Source organism: Chrysochloris asiatica, unplaced genomic scaffold, assembly GCF_000296735.1.
Source record: "Chrysochloris asiatica unplaced genomic scaffold, ChrAsi1.0 scaffold00007, whole genome shotgun sequence".
Lineage (NCBI taxonomy): Eukaryota > Metazoa > Chordata > Mammalia > Afrosoricida > Chrysochloridae > Chrysochloris > Chrysochloris asiatica.
Window position 1 is genome coordinate 31,383,918 of NW_006408525.1, and position 16,095 is coordinate 31,400,012.

The 16,095-nt window shown below is 46.6% G+C and overlaps 1 protein-coding gene across 1 annotated transcript in view; it reads right to left on the reverse strand.

Annotated features, from left to right (window-relative positions):
• Positions 1 to 10,434: 10,434 nt before the first annotated feature.
• The window catches only part of GOSR2 (golgi SNAP receptor complex member 2), a 19,099-nt gene continuing 13,438 nt past the window's right edge, over positions 10,435 to 16,095 (reverse strand). The window contains exons 5-6 of the mRNA XM_006833527.1: positions 14,611 to 14,751; positions 10,435 to 10,722 (exon numbers count right to left, since the gene is read on the reverse strand). Coding sequence (XP_006833590.1) covers positions 10,561 to 10,722; positions 14,611 to 14,751 — 303 coding nt within the window. The 3' untranslated portion in view covers positions 10,435 to 10,560. The remainder of the gene's footprint in view (positions 10,723 to 14,610; positions 14,752 to 16,095) is intronic.

A 16,095-nucleotide genomic window follows, 5' to 3' on the forward strand; every position in this document is an offset into this window, starting at 1 on the left:
GTGGTTAGGCCCAGATCGTCCCTCCTCATAGAGCTGAGCTTGTCCACTAGGTCTTATTAACCAGTTAATACCCCGAAAAGCAGGCTGTATGACACTTTCAGACTCTGCAACCACATCAGCCCTGTTCTCCATGCATCTGGCCACTTAGAGGTTTCCATAGGTCTGGGGAGTCTAAGTTGTTGGATACTCCTTGAAGAGAGTGCATTCCAGAGGCCCAGCACACCCTTGCTCCTTAGAGGAGGCTGTTGACTAGTCTCTAAGGTGGGGCTGGCTTAGGAGTCTCCACCCACCCAGTCAATTCCCAGGTCCACAGAGTCCAGGGCATGGCAGGAATCCTTCTCTACCACTTCTGACTCCAGGTTGGCAACTAACAGTCCCTACATCTGCATTCCCTGGAGAGCTTCCTGGCTGTCACCCCTCCTTCCCCCATCTCCAGTTTCCACCCGGTACGTCCCTGCACTTTCCATGATCTACCCCCAAACCCAGCCATCTGAGAACTGAGCCTGTACTCTTTCCTTTCCAACCAGTATCCACCTCCCCTTCCAGCCTTCCTCCCCTGACAGCCCTGGGAAAATCCGTCAGTGCCATTTACCTGGTCCACCAACCCCTTCTCTCTCCTCCAGGAAGCCCTCCCTGGCCACACCTGCTCCCACTGGAGGAGCTCTCTACCCTCTGAACACACTACGGTTTCTGGCCCACTTGGTTGGCACCTAATTGCGTTAAACTGGATTTTTATGTTAAGAGGGCACAAAACTGGGCTCGAGTTATGACTTTTTCCCCCCTTAAGTGAACATCATAAGCTTCCCTATGCCTTTAGTAATGTGTTTTTCCTACCAAATGGGTGACCACAGAACATTTATTTCATGGTATGGTCTCATCCAAGAAGGTGGCCATGGTGCACCTGTCTTCTGACATTCTACTCTGGACACTGTCTTTGCAGGCCTCTGGGTTGTTGTGGTGAGCCCTCTGCTATAGGGGGAATGAAGGGGGAGAGAGAGATGAATTCCTGGAAGAAATCACCATGGAGATGGAACTTACACCCACCCTATGTGACAACAAAATTTGGATAACATCCAGGAGTGCTCTGGGTTTTATCTTCTAATATTTACAGCAAATTAGAGATGTGGGGGTTGGGGGGCAGGCACGATTATTCTCCCCTCTTCACAGAGCTCCCACTGTGCCACCCTCCCCTCCTGCATGTTCCCTGGGCACAGGAGACTTAGAGGAGCCAGAGGGGCTTGAATGGATGAATGTGGAGCCCACTGCCCCAGCAGGGAAATGATGGAAGGAAGTGTTAACAGCCTGCCCTGTGCAGAGCCCATGCCTGGTCATTTCTGATGTCCTACTGGCCACATCAGGTGTCTCAGGTCTCTGAGCAGCAGCCACCTCTTGGTGGCTTCTGTGCTGGTGCTGAGGCTGGGAGTCAGCTGTGGTGACAGCAGGGAAAGGCTGACCCTTGAGTGGACTCTAACTCATGACGCTGCCACATCTGTAGAGCAGAGCTCTGCCCCAGCAGGTTTTCTAGGCTGGAGGCAGATCACTAGACCCTTCTAACAAGCTACCTCTGGGTGGGCTCTGATGGCCAAATTTATGGCTAGTCGTTGAGCACTGAATATTTGTACCACCAGAGCTCCTGAAAGCTGATTCCAAACCCCAAAATCAAACCCTCTGCCATGAGTTGGTACCAACTCACAGTGACCCAGTTTCCGAGGCTGCACTCCCTATAGAGTCCTGGTGTGGCGCTGTAGGATACATACTCCACCACACGGTCGGCTTGAACCACAAGGTTGGCAGTTCAAACTCACCAGCCACTCCTCAGAAACCCTATACAGGATCACTACGAATCGGAACCGACTCAAGGGCACTCAGCAACAGCAACAGCAACACTCTCCACAGAAGCAGACCATCAGTATCTTTGTCTTTGGAGCAACCGGTAAGTTTGATCTTCAGTTAGCAGCCGAGCACTTAACCATGGCACCAAACCTACTGCCTTTGAGTGGATTCCGCCTCATAGTGACCCTCTAGGACAGAGCAGAACTGCTCCTTAGGGTTTCTGAGACTGTCAGTCTTTCTGGAAGCAGACTGCCTCATCTTTCTCTCTTCAAGTGGTTGGTGGGTTCAAAGCACTGACCTTTTGGTTGGCAGCCTAACTCTTAATCCACTGCACATCAAGGGCTCCCATCAGAGACTAATTACCTTTGTGGTGAGCAGTCCACTTATCCGACAGCACCACCACGGTTCCTTTACTGATTCCTCTATCCTCCCCATTCCTTTCCCTAGCGTTTCCCCACAACTCTTCCCCTTCACCCAAGACAGACTGTCACCTCCCACAAGCCTTTCCTGCTAACTATCCCCATCGCAGCTGCTCTAACTACAGTCCCTACAGCTTGGGGGTTGTTACTTGGACTTTTGGTTCTCTCACCTGTGAGCTTATCTTTTCAGTCCCACAGACATAACATCCCATCCTACCTGTCAGGCACTGAGAACCAGGTTCTTAGTCATGGGAAGCTCAAAAGACAAGTCCCACCCAACAATAAAAAAAGGTCTGGGCCCAGCTGGCTTTACTGGTAGATTCTACCAAACATTCAGGGAACAGCTGACACCAATTCTACTCAAACTATTCCAGAACATAGAAAAGGATGAAAAACTACTAAATACATTTCATGAAGCAAGCATAACTGTCATACCAATAAACCAGGTAAAGATACAACAAAAAAAAACCACAAAAATATAGACCAATATCCCTCAAGAACATAAATGCAAAAATTCTCAACAAAATCATAGATAATAGAATTCAGCAACATATCAAAAAATAATACATCATTACCAAGTGGGATTCATAGCAGGATGGTTCAATATTAGAAAAACAATCAACATAATACACCACACATAAATAAAACAAAGGGAAAAAAACCACACATGATCATTTTGATTGTTGCAGAAATGACATTTGACAAAATCCAACACTCATTCTTGAGAAAACTACTCACCTAAGTAGGAGTTGAAGGGAAATTCCTCAACATAATTAAGAGCGTATATACAAAACCAACAGACAACATCACTCTCAAGAAACTGAAAGCCTTCCCTCTGTGAACAGGAGCCAGACAAGGATGCCCTTTATCACCACTTCTATTCAATATTGTGCTGGAAGTCTTAGCCAGAGCTGGAAAGAATGGGAAACTAAAGGCCTCCAAACTGGCAAAGAAGTAAAGCTCTCTAGTTGCAAGTGATATGATCCTACATATAGAAAATCCCAAAGACTCTGCAGAAACATTATTGGAACTCATTGGAAGAGTCAGCAGAGTGGCAAGCAAAAGATTGATGTACAAAAATCAGTTGGATTCAAATACCCTAATAAAAATGAAATCAGAAAAACAATACCATTTACAATAGCCACCCAAAAGATGAAATACTTAGGAATAAATCTAACCAGAGAAACAAAAGACCTATACTGAGAAAACTACTAAATACTACTATAAGAAACCAAAAGAAATTTACAAAAATGGAAGAATATACCATGCTCATGGATAGAAAGACTTAACATTGTGAAAATGTCAACACTTCCCAAAGCAATCTATAGATAGAATACAATCTCAATCCAAGTTCCAATGTCATTCTTTTAAAAGATGGAAAATAATCACTAACTTTATATGGAGACCTCTCACTTCCTGATATCAAAATCTACTATATAACCATACTGTCAAAATAGCCTAGTACTAGTACAATGACAGATGGAAAATAGTGAAGAACTCAGAAGTAAATCCATCCACTGGGCTTACTGGTCAGAAAGAGATTGGAGGAACCTGAGACTTCGGCCCTTGACCACCTGTCAGATCTGGAAAGGAATGCAAGCAGTAAATAGGTATATAGGGGAACAACCCTAGTAAGGTATGCTCACCATGGAATGCTCAGTCATTAAAGATCAAAAGGACATTTTCCTAAGGACAACATTGAGAAGGGATAGGAAGGAGGGTAGAATGGAAATAAGAACCACAGGGAGGAAGTGGGAAAACTATTGTTACATCACTGAGATGAAACAAAAGTATATGATGGCTTGATGAATATTAAGTCTGATGATCTTCTCTGTAAACCTTCACTCAATTCACAATAAAACGTTATATACACAAAAAAGAAAGAAAAGTCCCAACAGCTAGGTCCCACTGCAGACCAAGCAGCTGGGAATCTCAGGGGTGAGACCCAAGAGGAAGAGTGTGGAAGTTCTCTCCATGTGAACCTAGTAAAATAGCTAACAGTTGGAGCCACAGAGACCCTCCGGAGTCTGCCATCAGCAGTAGGCCCCCGGGACTTCATGAGAAAGCTCAGTGAGGAGTCTACCATGTAACAACCCAAACAGAACAAGCTTGAAGTCAGGTGTCTAGAGTCTGGGTCCAGGGCTTCTATTACTGACTCACACCTCTGCTGTAAGCTCAGAGGTAGGGGGTTTCTCTTCTGTCAGCTCAGTAACATCCCATGAGGTGCTGAGCACATGGGAATGGAGCAACTGAACAAAGCAATTATAACTGAATGCCCTCCCTCATGCTGCTACCCACTCTTTTGAGGTGAGCTGCATCTCCCTGCTGGGCCTGGTCAAGACTGCACCAGCTCTCCAGGAAGAGCACCCGAGTCAAAAGAGCCTGAAGGGGATGGGCTGGTGACCGGGAAGGATAGGCCAAGGAGTCAGCCTTGAAAATCACAGGGACAGAACTGAATTTGCAAGTGGTCCAGCCAAAGATAGGGCCATGTCTCCCCCTAGTGGTAAAATCTGGGCACCACTCCCATTTTACACATTCAGAAGTTCCTCCCATTACCCCCTCCATCTCCCATTTTTGGGGAAAATATTTGATCTTAGCAGGCCACCAAAGTCCTGGTGTGGTGCTGCAGGAAAAGCACTGGACCACAAAGTCTGAATCACAAGATTGGTGGTTCAAACTCACCAGCTGCTCCTTGAAAACCCTATCTGAGCCAAAGAAAATGACTAGATGACAGCACACAGACCACCTGCCATGTATTGTCTGCAACCGTTGCATTAGAGTGCTATCCACGGTTCTGGGCAGGCTGCACACCACTTAATGACTGCTCCCAAGTGGAGCATCTCTTGTCAAGCACAGGAGCTGGCTGGTACACTGGTTGAGCGAGCGCTCAGGCTATGGAACCAGACAAAGGGCCAGGCCCTCCATGACTCCCAGCAGTACACTGGGAAAGTCACCAAGGCTCAACCTCCTGCTGCAGAGAAATATCAGTGCCTGCTTCCAGGGAGGGCCAAGGGTAAGCGAGCTTATTAAAGGTATGGAACAAACTTCCCCAGAGCAAAGGACTGATCTGTCTCTCTCCCTCTCCCATCCCCAGCAGCGGATCAGGCTTCTTTTTGCCTTGGCTGTTGGGGGCTCAAAGCCCAATTAGGGTTTTCCCAGAACAGATCATCTAAGAAGCTGAATGAGGCATCAGGATTGGAGCAAGACTCATTAACAACCTGTGATACGCAGATGGTACAACTTTGCTTGCTGGAAACAAAGAGGATTTAAAATACTGATGAAGATTAGAGTACTGCCTTCAGTATGTATTGTGCCTCGATGTAAAGAAAGCAAAACCCTCAGTAGACCAATTAACAACATCATAATTAATGGAGAAAAGATTGAGGTTGTCAAAGACTTCATTTTGCTTGGATCCACTATCAACACTCATGGAAGCCAGCAGTCAAGAAATCAAACATGATATCCTTTTCATTAGATGAATTTGCTGCAAAAGACCTCTTTAATAGCCACAATAGCAAAGATATCAGTTTGAGGACTAAAGCACACCTGACCCAAGCCCGTGGTATTTCAATTGCCTCATATGCATGTGAAAGTTGGACAATGAATAAGACCACAGAAGAATCATGGGATTGAATTATGGTGTTGATGAAGAACATGAGAAGTCCCATGGACTGCTAGAACAATGTTGGAAGATGTACCGTCAGAATGCTTCTTAGGGGCCAGGATGGTGAGACTCGTCTCTCATGCTTTGGAATTATTATCAGGAGGGACTAGACCTTGAACTAGTAGAGGGTCAGTGAAAAAGCTCCCCATCACGGTGGACTAACACAGTGGCAGCATCAATGGGCTCAAACATAACAATTTTGAGGATGGTGTAGAACCTGGCAATTTTGTTGTGCACAGGGTCACCATGAGTTGGGACAGATTCAAGGAAAACTAACAAAGCATTTCTGTAGGATCTTCTAACTTGCATTTGTTTCTTACCATTCTTGGTCCTGATGCATTTATATTTGACCATTTTGTTTTCTACAAACCAAAAAACCCAACTTGTTGTCCACGCATCAATTCTGATTCATGACGACCCTGCTTTACCTATTAGAACCGAGATCACCGAGCTTGTCTTGTATCATTTACCACTAGATCTTTTTCCCATGGTGCCACTGGGTGAGTCTGAATTGCTTGCTTTTTGTTAGCAGCTGAGTGCAAACTGCTTGCTCTGTCCAGGGGGTCTTCACTTATGAGGGTCAAAAAGTATTGCTACAAATCTCAGAAACTTAAATCTCAAAGTATGAAGCTAGTTTCTCAACATACCCTCCATCTAGGTCCATATATTTCTGAAGGCAGTGTTTCATTCTAATACGGTGCTGTAGGATAAGCACTGGACTGTTAACTGCAAAGTCAGATGTTCAAACTCACCAGCCACTCCTCAGAAACCCTATCTATACAGGTCACTGAGTTAGAACCGACTCAACATTTAAGATCCTTCCTGTACAATTCTGTACTCTGCAGTTTACACGCGAAAATGGCAGCTTCAGCATCCTTGAGAGGCTAAACTGTTGAGTCTTTTTAAATGTTGAGTTTGTGAAACAAAATGAAGTCTGCAGGGGTAAGGTCAGGGCTGGAGGGCAGATGGGGTATGGTGTCCCAGTGAAATTTTCCTAAGACAGCACTTGGTAGCTTCTAAGAAATCATGACGTCAACCTTTCCAGCCTGCCTCACTAATGCAGTTTCTAATTTCAAACTTCTTCCTAATGGACCCCTGTGATTGTCCTGTAGCCTTCAAGAGATCTCCCAAGATGACCCCTGTGGGATTACCCCAAAAGAGTCACCATAGCCTTCTGAGTTGACCTCTGCCTTGAATTTAACTGACCCAGCAAATCCTGTTGGAAGTCACTATTTAGACTGGTTCTTCTGAAGGCATCCTACCCAATGAGACTAAGGCAAGGATATGAGTCACCGAACTTGTCAGCAGTCATCCACTGACTGCAGGGACACACTTAAACACCTTTTGTTTGGAATTAACCTGTACATGTATGAACTGGAACCCTAGCAGTAACATTCTTTGTCTTATTTATAAGACTCCTCTAATCTTTTCTGGAATAAGATCAGATGTAAATAATAAGACTTTATTTTGGACTTGACAAGCTCTGTTCTTCATATATACATGCTGAGTTAGTTCATCATCTATTTCCAAAGGCTATTGTCTCAAAGACAAAAGCCTTGTCTTAGAGACAGTGGCTTCTAACTACACACCTTAGAGGCTTAAAACAAAAACCCAAGCCACTCATATTCCACTTCTGGGTATTCTAATTCAGGGGTTGGAGCAGTGGGTTAAGCAGTGGGCTGCTAACTGTAAGGTCTACGGTTCACACCCACCAGCCACTCCACAGGAGAGAGACAAAGCTCTCGCTTCCTGCTCCCATGAAGACTGACAGTCTCAGATACGTCAGGGAGCAGTTCTACTCTGCAGTATGGAGTTGCTATCTGCTAGACTTGACACGATGGCAGTGGACTGGCCCCAGGAATCTGTAATAACAAGGCTCGGCTTCAAGGGAGGCATCCAGCCCAGCCCTGGTCCTGGAGCAGGGTATCTCTGGCCTGAAAATATAAACAAAGGTCATTTGCTGTAACAATAAATGTCAAATGCCTACTGATTTTCTAAATAAAATAATTTGCAACTTTATTCAACTGATAATGTTTAAAATATCCAGAGTAAATCCAGATTTCCAAATCAAACCCATTTAAATTCACCAGGACATATACTCAGGGAAAATAAAACCAGTAGGCAAGCCTTCCAGAAAACGAACTACTTACTTGGTCTTTGAGTTTGGTTTCCCTTCAAGTGGTCCTAGCCAGAACAAACTGGCGGGTAATCAAAATAGTCCCAAGTCCTTCTTGATAACCCACTATTCCAACAGCAAGGGCATCACAATCCTGTAGAGGGCAGAGGCTGTCTACTGGTGTGTCTTGAACCTAAAAACTCACTTCTAACTCCACTAGAGGGTGCTCCTGCCCTGGCCCCGGAGTTGGCCCTACAATCTGGGGCTGTGGAAACTAAGGCACCGGTTTCTCAGAGGACACAAAAAGGGAAACTGAGAGAAGGCAGTCAGGTGATACCACACAGTCTCAGTAACCCCATGTCTCCAGACACAATGTGACTGCCATTCTCTTGACCTACAAACTGCCTCCATATTTTTTTAAATTACCAAGTAGGGAGTCGGGGCCTGGAAGGGGCAGGGTGGTTTATCTAGCGCTACAAAGGCTAGATGGCTGGAGGGTAGACTCGGGGCAGGGGTGTGGAGGGCAGTTCCTGTCTCCCAGAGTTCAAGTCCAGTTGGCTTAACTGCTCCTGGCACACCTTCCTCCAAGGTGTGCCATCTGGTGGAATCCTTGTGCCAGGAGAGGACAGTCAAGTCTGGGTAGTTAGACCCCAGAAAGGCAAGGGTGCTGGGCTGAGATGGAAATGTCAAACTCTGCCTCCCCAGTCAGAGCTACAGCTGATGCCTCAACCACAGTAAACCCTCCATGCGACCGCATTTACTCCGGTGAAGCCCAGTCCCTATATGAAGGGATTGGGTTTCCTCTCGTTTGGTAACCTGAGGTCTCAGAGCAGAGGCTGGAAGCAACCAAGATCCCATGTGACTCAAAGTGTGACATCAGTATGACATCAGTACCGAGGAAATGCCCACTGGAACTCCATGGCAGCGAACTGATGACCGAGGGGGTGGGGGTGGGGGATGGGGGGGGCCGGCTTGCAGGGTATACCCTTGGGTTGGTTGATGATCCATGGAGGGGATTGTAACCATGGCAATGAAACAACAGGATGAATGTACAGCTGATGTTCTCCCATGTAAACTATCACATAATTCACAATAAAACATTTAAAAGAAAAACAACAACAAAAAAATGCCAAGAAAATTACAAGAAGTTCACCAAAGGGGGAGCCATGCCACAGACCAATGTCACAGAAACAGGGGAAGTCATATATAGGTGGTGGAACAGGAGTCCAAGAGACAGGTACAAAGACAGGGAGTCAAGGGAGGGAAGACAATCAAAAATGGGGTAAATACTGACCAGGTCTCCAGTTCTTCTGGAGAATTCTGAGTGTTACTTTTTATCTTGCCATGAGGTTACCTATCCTAGAAGGGTAGGTTGGCAGGGCCTAAGACAGATGAAAAAAATATGCTAACCAGGTCTTTTGGGACTTTCAGAGACTAATACGTAAGTTAGACAGACTAGATTTTATAGTAAATTCCATAACATACAGCCTTAAGCCACGGGTGACCAGAGAAGGAAAAGGTCCTGGTCCCTGCAAACAGCCACAAGGACACACACACACCAGGGACATAAACAGGGAGCGGTCTGCCCACACTGAATGGGCAGAATGAGGGTTTGGCTGGCAATTGCGAATATTATTCAAGGAAGAGAAGTGAGCCCCCAGTCACTGGCAAATCACCAACCTTTGCTCACAGCTCCTCCTATGGGGCACCATCCCACCCCCACACATCTGGGTGTGGGCACCAGGCTGTACACACCGAACTTCACTGGCCCACCATTAGAGCAGGAAAACCCAGTGACCAGCGACCGGGTCTTGAGCTTCCAGACAGAAGTCTTGGAATAACACCAGCTTTGCTTTAGAAAGAAAAACACCTAATGGCTGTAATGTGGAAAATCTTACTCCTTATCAGCAAGTTTCACTGCCTTTGTTTCCCCTGGGTAGGGAAGGGTGACAAGTGTCAAGAGCAAGTTGTTTGCATGTCATTTGGGAGTGAGGGAGGGTGGCTGGGCAAATGCACATGTAAAGGGCTCATTATAACGGGGCACCCTAAAGGCCTCTTTCCCCTCCTTCACTCCAGCTCACCCATCTATCAGTTAGGGGCCAGAAAAAGCTAGAGAATGGCAGAGTGGGCACAGTTCTGTCTGCAAGGCTCCTCAGGAACTTTCCCAGGGGGCATTCGCCATGTGGACAAACTACTTGAACCATTCTTGTCCAGGCCTTTCCTCCTCCTTTCTCTTCCCCACTGGTAGGGGTGAGGGCAGAGATGGGAGACGGGGAGGGGGAGAGAAGCAGGTCTTCTATACATTCTGCATCTTGGTAGGATGCGTCCTCTCCACAATGTCACAGAAAACTGAGCATGTTTAACATTTCCTCTAGGTGACAGATGACAATTCCCTCGTAGTGGTCTTCACAGTTAGGATAGACAAACATTGCAACAGGCAGCCTCTTGGCCCCGTCTTGCACACAGACACACACTCACACACTCATTCACACCATGGGGATGCTGTCCAGCTGCTGAGCAGGACGTGCTCAGGTCAGGTACTGCACCACGAGGAACATGACCACGCAGGTGAGCAGCATGCCGCCGATCATGAAGTACTTGTCCTGGAAAGCCCGCTTCTCAATGAGTCGCATCACCGTGTTGGACAAGCCCAGCATGTTGGCAATGTCGAGGATCTTCTTCTGAGTCCCCTGGGAAGGACGAGAAGAGGAGAACCAAGATCAGCTCCTCTCGCCATGGGTGGGAGCACAGTGCCATGAGGTGGGGCTTTCCCTCCAGGCATTCTCTTGGCCGTGTACAAAGCACAGACAAGGCAGCCCCACACAGACACACACCCACTCTCAAAGGACAACTGACCTGCAAACAAAGTGCCAGAGCAAATTTAAGAGGAAAACAAAAGTTTTCCTCACAAATTATGCTGTAACAACTGGCTTTATGATCATATGACCCAGGTCAGCATCATATACATATGCGAGGGGACTTCAAAAAAGCTCGTGGAAAATCAGAATGAAAGGATAAGTTTCCATGAATGTTTAGAAGCTTCCTCGTGTATATGTGTGTGTTGGGGGGGGAGGGCGGAAGGGTTGTGGAGGGAAGATGAGCCTTGAGTCATAGATACACAAAACTTAAGAGATGGATCATAGACTCAAACACGAAAGTTGAAACTTTAATAAAACTCCTAAAACAGAATATCCAGAAACTGGGCACAATCCAGGTGCCCATCCACAAGAGTCTGGAGACACCAATTATGGAATCCTCGGCACCATTAAACGGTCCTTGGCAAGAAAAATGATCCCATTACCAGCACACTCCCAAATATGCAGCAGAACAGAAGGATGCACCTTACACACATGTGTCATGTAGTGGATTTATGACTGTTTCTTCTCACTATAATCTGTAACTCCCACCAAACAGCTGGGTCCATCCAATACTGACAGGATGACATGATTCAGCAGAGTTCATTGTCATTGTAAACACTTGGAACACTAGCACGGGTCTAAAATGCACCCATGCTAGTGGTAGTAGGGAATCTCACCACCATCAAAGAACAGCCAGGAGTGGAGCATGTCCTTTGGAACCTGAGATCCCTGTGCATTGAACACCCTGGACCCAGAAACGGAAAGCTGTGACACCAGAGGAGTGGCAGAGGAGCAGCAGAACCGAGAGTCAGAGAATGCAACAGAGCAGTGGGCTTCCCACCCAAGGAGCAAGTAAAGCTGAGTGATTCTGAGCAGGAAGCTTCCTTGTAGAATGGGGGTCTCCAGGCACTTCAGTGGAGGAGCTAGGTTTGCTCACCCATGGACCTAGAGCTGAGAGCCTTCAGGCTGCAGTTTATGGTGAAGTGTGTGTCCTATGGACATTTATCAACAACGAACTGGAACAACTGTGCCTGGTGTATTTCTGACCCCAAATGGTAACCTGTTCGCTTCCCTATGAGACCCCATAACTCTAAGTATGGTGTCAGTTCTGTGTGACCACTGCAGTGGATTATGAACCAGTGAGGAGAGAGAACTGTGGGAGGAATGGTTTGCCGCTTCCTAGTTTCTGCAACATGACTGAACAGGAAACAGTCACATACAAGGAGTAGTAAGACTCCACTTATCGATGAAGTTCAGTAACAGGCAAAACTAATCTAGGGTCAAACAAATCAAAAGCGTTAGCCTGCGTACGCACATGCGTGTGTGTGGTCAGTTGAGTGGGAAGGGGATGGGAGGGTCTTTCGGGGCTAACTAGAATGTGCTGTATATTGACAGGAGGGTAGGTTAAAAAGGTACATGCGTTTGTCAAAATCTACTGAACTATACAAATAAGATCTGGGCACTTCATAGAAACAATACCTCAGTAAAATTTTTAATTAGAATCTTTACAACAAAATATAGTATCTAAAAACTTTCTCGCTGCTCCCTAACTCCAATAATCCTTGATATCAACATGTTCACTTGGCAGAGTGATTCTATGCTCGGGGAGTCTACTGAGTGCCACGTGTGTCCCCACTTATGGGGTTTGGAGTGGGGAAGACAGACACCAACACAGTGACCTAAAACTCCTTTCAATAAACATCACCACCCAACCACCAAGACAAACGGCTGTTCTATTCCCAAACCATCGAGCCTGCCCTCCCTTATGTGACTTTCTCATTTTCAAGTTCTTATGAAGTAACAAATACAAATGACTGCTGACGGACCCCAAGTTACCTGCTTAGACTAGCACACCACCAGCGGCACTAGCCAACTGCCCCAATATCCATTCCTTTAACGAACACATGTTAATGATCAAGTGGGGGTAGAGGCCAGAGAAGACAACACCACGAAGTGTCACAGTGTTCTGCCCAGCGAGGAACAAGCCTCATTGAGAAAGCTCTCTCAACTTAACCTTGGTTGTTGCCAGAGGAGACAGTGGAGATGCGGCAGTAAAGGCTATTGTTTTGCTAAAGATTCTGTTTAGCTCTGAATTAAAACACGGATTATTTCATAGTTGTATGTGGTCCAAGGCTCAAACTTCTAGGATCATCTGAAAAATCATCATAAATTGGAAAAGAAAAAACGCATTCATTTTCAACCATAAGTTGGGCCTTATCAGATTACGCCCCTAAGTTCCTTTCCAATGGGTTAGGCAGGAAATTCCCAGCAGAAGTGGGGTTGCAAAGGAGTGGGGAGAATCAAGAGACAAAAAGACAAAAATCAGGTAGTTGGAGGTATGTGGCGATAACTGAATTAGGTATCTTAAATTTCCAACCTGAAGCACCCGGATGAGCCCCCAGCACACGCCCTGGGTAACAGTAGCAATAGCCGATGCTGCTTGGACTCCTGGGTGATGGGTGGCTTCGGCATTTTGCTATACCGGGGCTATTTAAGTGTGACGGGCAGTCTGGTCCTAAAGGGAATCCTACTGGTTTTCTGTGCTATGGGGAGGAGGGCATATCTAAATGGATATGCCAACATATACCCATTTAGATTACTGTAGGCAGCTGTTCTGAAAGGGTGGCCACCCGCTGCACTGGACTGTCAGTGGAGGGCAGCATCCCCTCCCTTGCCTGACCCTCTCCTTGGTACAGTTGGCAGGGACTGCTCAGAACTGTCCTGAGGTCCAGCGGAGCTGACAGGCTCAGGGTGATCCAACAAAAACGAAGATAAGCTCAGACTTCCGCGTGACTGTTCCTCACAGTGCAGTGACTGGGGTGCTCCATTCACAGGGGACCACACCCTGATAACAGGCGCAGCCCACACCCCATTATCCATCAGGGCTGCTCCAGGAAAAGGGCTGAGGCTGAACCGTCATAATTGACAGTAGAGTCTGTGAAATGTTTCTGTAAACCACTCCCAGGGCTGAGTCTCAGCAGTGCCAACAGGCAGGGCTTCTGGGAATACCTGTGCCAGCAGAGATGGAAGAGTCGATACAACCTCCGTGTGCTCTAGAACCTATGTTGTGAGTCAACCAGGGCAGCCCGAGGGCTCCAGGCCCAGAGACTATTGTTGTTGTGATGTGCCGTGGAGTCGGTTCTGACTCAGAGTGACCCTGCATAGGGTTTCCGAGGCTATAAATCTTTTACAGGAGCAGAAAGCCTGATCTTTCTCCTGTGGAACAGCTGATAGTTTCAAACTGCTGACAATGAGATTAGCAGCCCGATTCATAACCACTACGCTACCAGAGCTCCTTCAGAGACTATTAGTAAAGTACAAAGTCTGTTATGAGGTGGTCCACCGCCTCAGTGAGGCACCAAAGCACAGGCCGATTTTCATTCTTCGGAAACAGATTCTATGATAGCCTTTCTATGATAGCTTTTCCTCATAGTCACAGTTACTTCCATGATCATAGGTTCAGTAAATGGAAAAAGACCTGAATACCAACAGAAGCGCTAAGGTAGTTCATTTCAGCACAAGAAACATTACTGCAAAAGGGGTCTGGTTACGTTTGGGTTCATAATAATCCAGTTCCAACATGGAGGACCCCAAAGTCAATGGGCTCGCCATCACAACATCACAACTTGAGGATACATAATTAAAATGTAAACATAGACACAATCTGTTGGAGGAGGCCAAAACAAAAGGCCTACTTCCTGTCCTCAACAGGGAGCCCACCTTCAACGTCAGTCTCTGGGCCCTCAGTCCCTCCAGAATACTGTGGCCTCCTCCAATGAGGTCATCCATGCCGTGGTGGACTTTCTGGAGGGAGGAGTTAAACTGCAGAGATTCGTCCATTGGTATGGTGGTGTCAGAGTCCTGTGAAAGAAACGCAGGGCCTTGATTAACTTGTGCTTGCTGCTCACCTCCTGGAGTCCCTTCTGACTGAAGTCGAGCCAGGAGAAGAGTGCAAAACTCAAAGGAACCTAAGAGAAGGAAAAGCAAAGCTCTGGACTGGCTTCTGTTCACAGAGGAAGATGAGCTTTTCAGACTTGCCATTCCCCCAGAGACCCTGCTGCATAAGTGGGGTTCATTCCTGCTTCTGTATCACTACTCACACATCCTACGCAGGAAAAACTCTGACTTGGCTCCTTCTAAAGATTCCTCTGACTCTTTACTAACACAGCTTGCTCTAATGTTCCTTCACTTGGCTTCCCCCAAAGCAAAACTATTTTTGTTCTTTTAGTCATGTCATTAGTTTCTCTCTCCAATTAGACGGAGACTGACCAAGGGCAGCGAGGTCTGTGTCTCCACGCAAGAAGTCCAGGGAGCACAGTACTGAAGCACTTGGCTACGAACCGAACATCAGTAGTTTGAATCCAGCAGCTGCTCTGAGGGAGGGGAACGATCATCACCATCTGTTTCTGTGAAGATCTGCAGCCTGGAAAGCCTAAGGGGACAGTTCTACTCTGGCTGACAGGGTCCCAAGAAGTCGGAATTGACTTGAGGGCAATGGGTTATGCTCCAGAGTAGGCAAGAAAAGTTTGCTAAACAAATGAAGGGGAAACAACTAACCCTGATCCAGTACTTTCTACTTCACATGTTCATCAACCCTAAAGTACGGCAATCCCCATATCAACCCTATGAAGTCATGTTTTATTTTTATCCCCACTTTACAGATGAAAAACCAGAAGCCCTGAGATGGGGAAATAGCTTGTATAAGATTACACAGCAGGTGAGGAAGTCGGGTGGGGTGTGAAACCTGGGACAGAGAAAGGCCAGCCCCCGACAGTGGACTGCAGAGAGATACAAGTTCCTACTAGCTCTGATCTGAGCCAGCCGGCCTCTCTTCCAGCTCCTGACCACCACACTGTGTTGCTGGGTACAGCTGCTTTCACCACTCCCAGGCCAGTTTCAACCTCACAAAGGAGCGAAACCTCCTTTTCTCTGCTGCTCAAATACACAGTGGGTTTTACATCTTGTTGACAAATGCGCTTCTCTCAGGAAGGTGGCATGTCTCTTCATTTTCCCAAAGGCCTTACACTTAGCACTTTAAACAGTGCTCTGCAGACAGACAGCTAGTGCTGAGCAGGTCTGAAGACTCCAGTGTTTGAATGAATCCATTACAGATTTCTCTTCAATTTGACCAGCATTTATCACACACCTTTTTTTCTTTCTAATGCCATGTGGTTTTTAAAAAATGTTTTATTGTGAATTATGTGA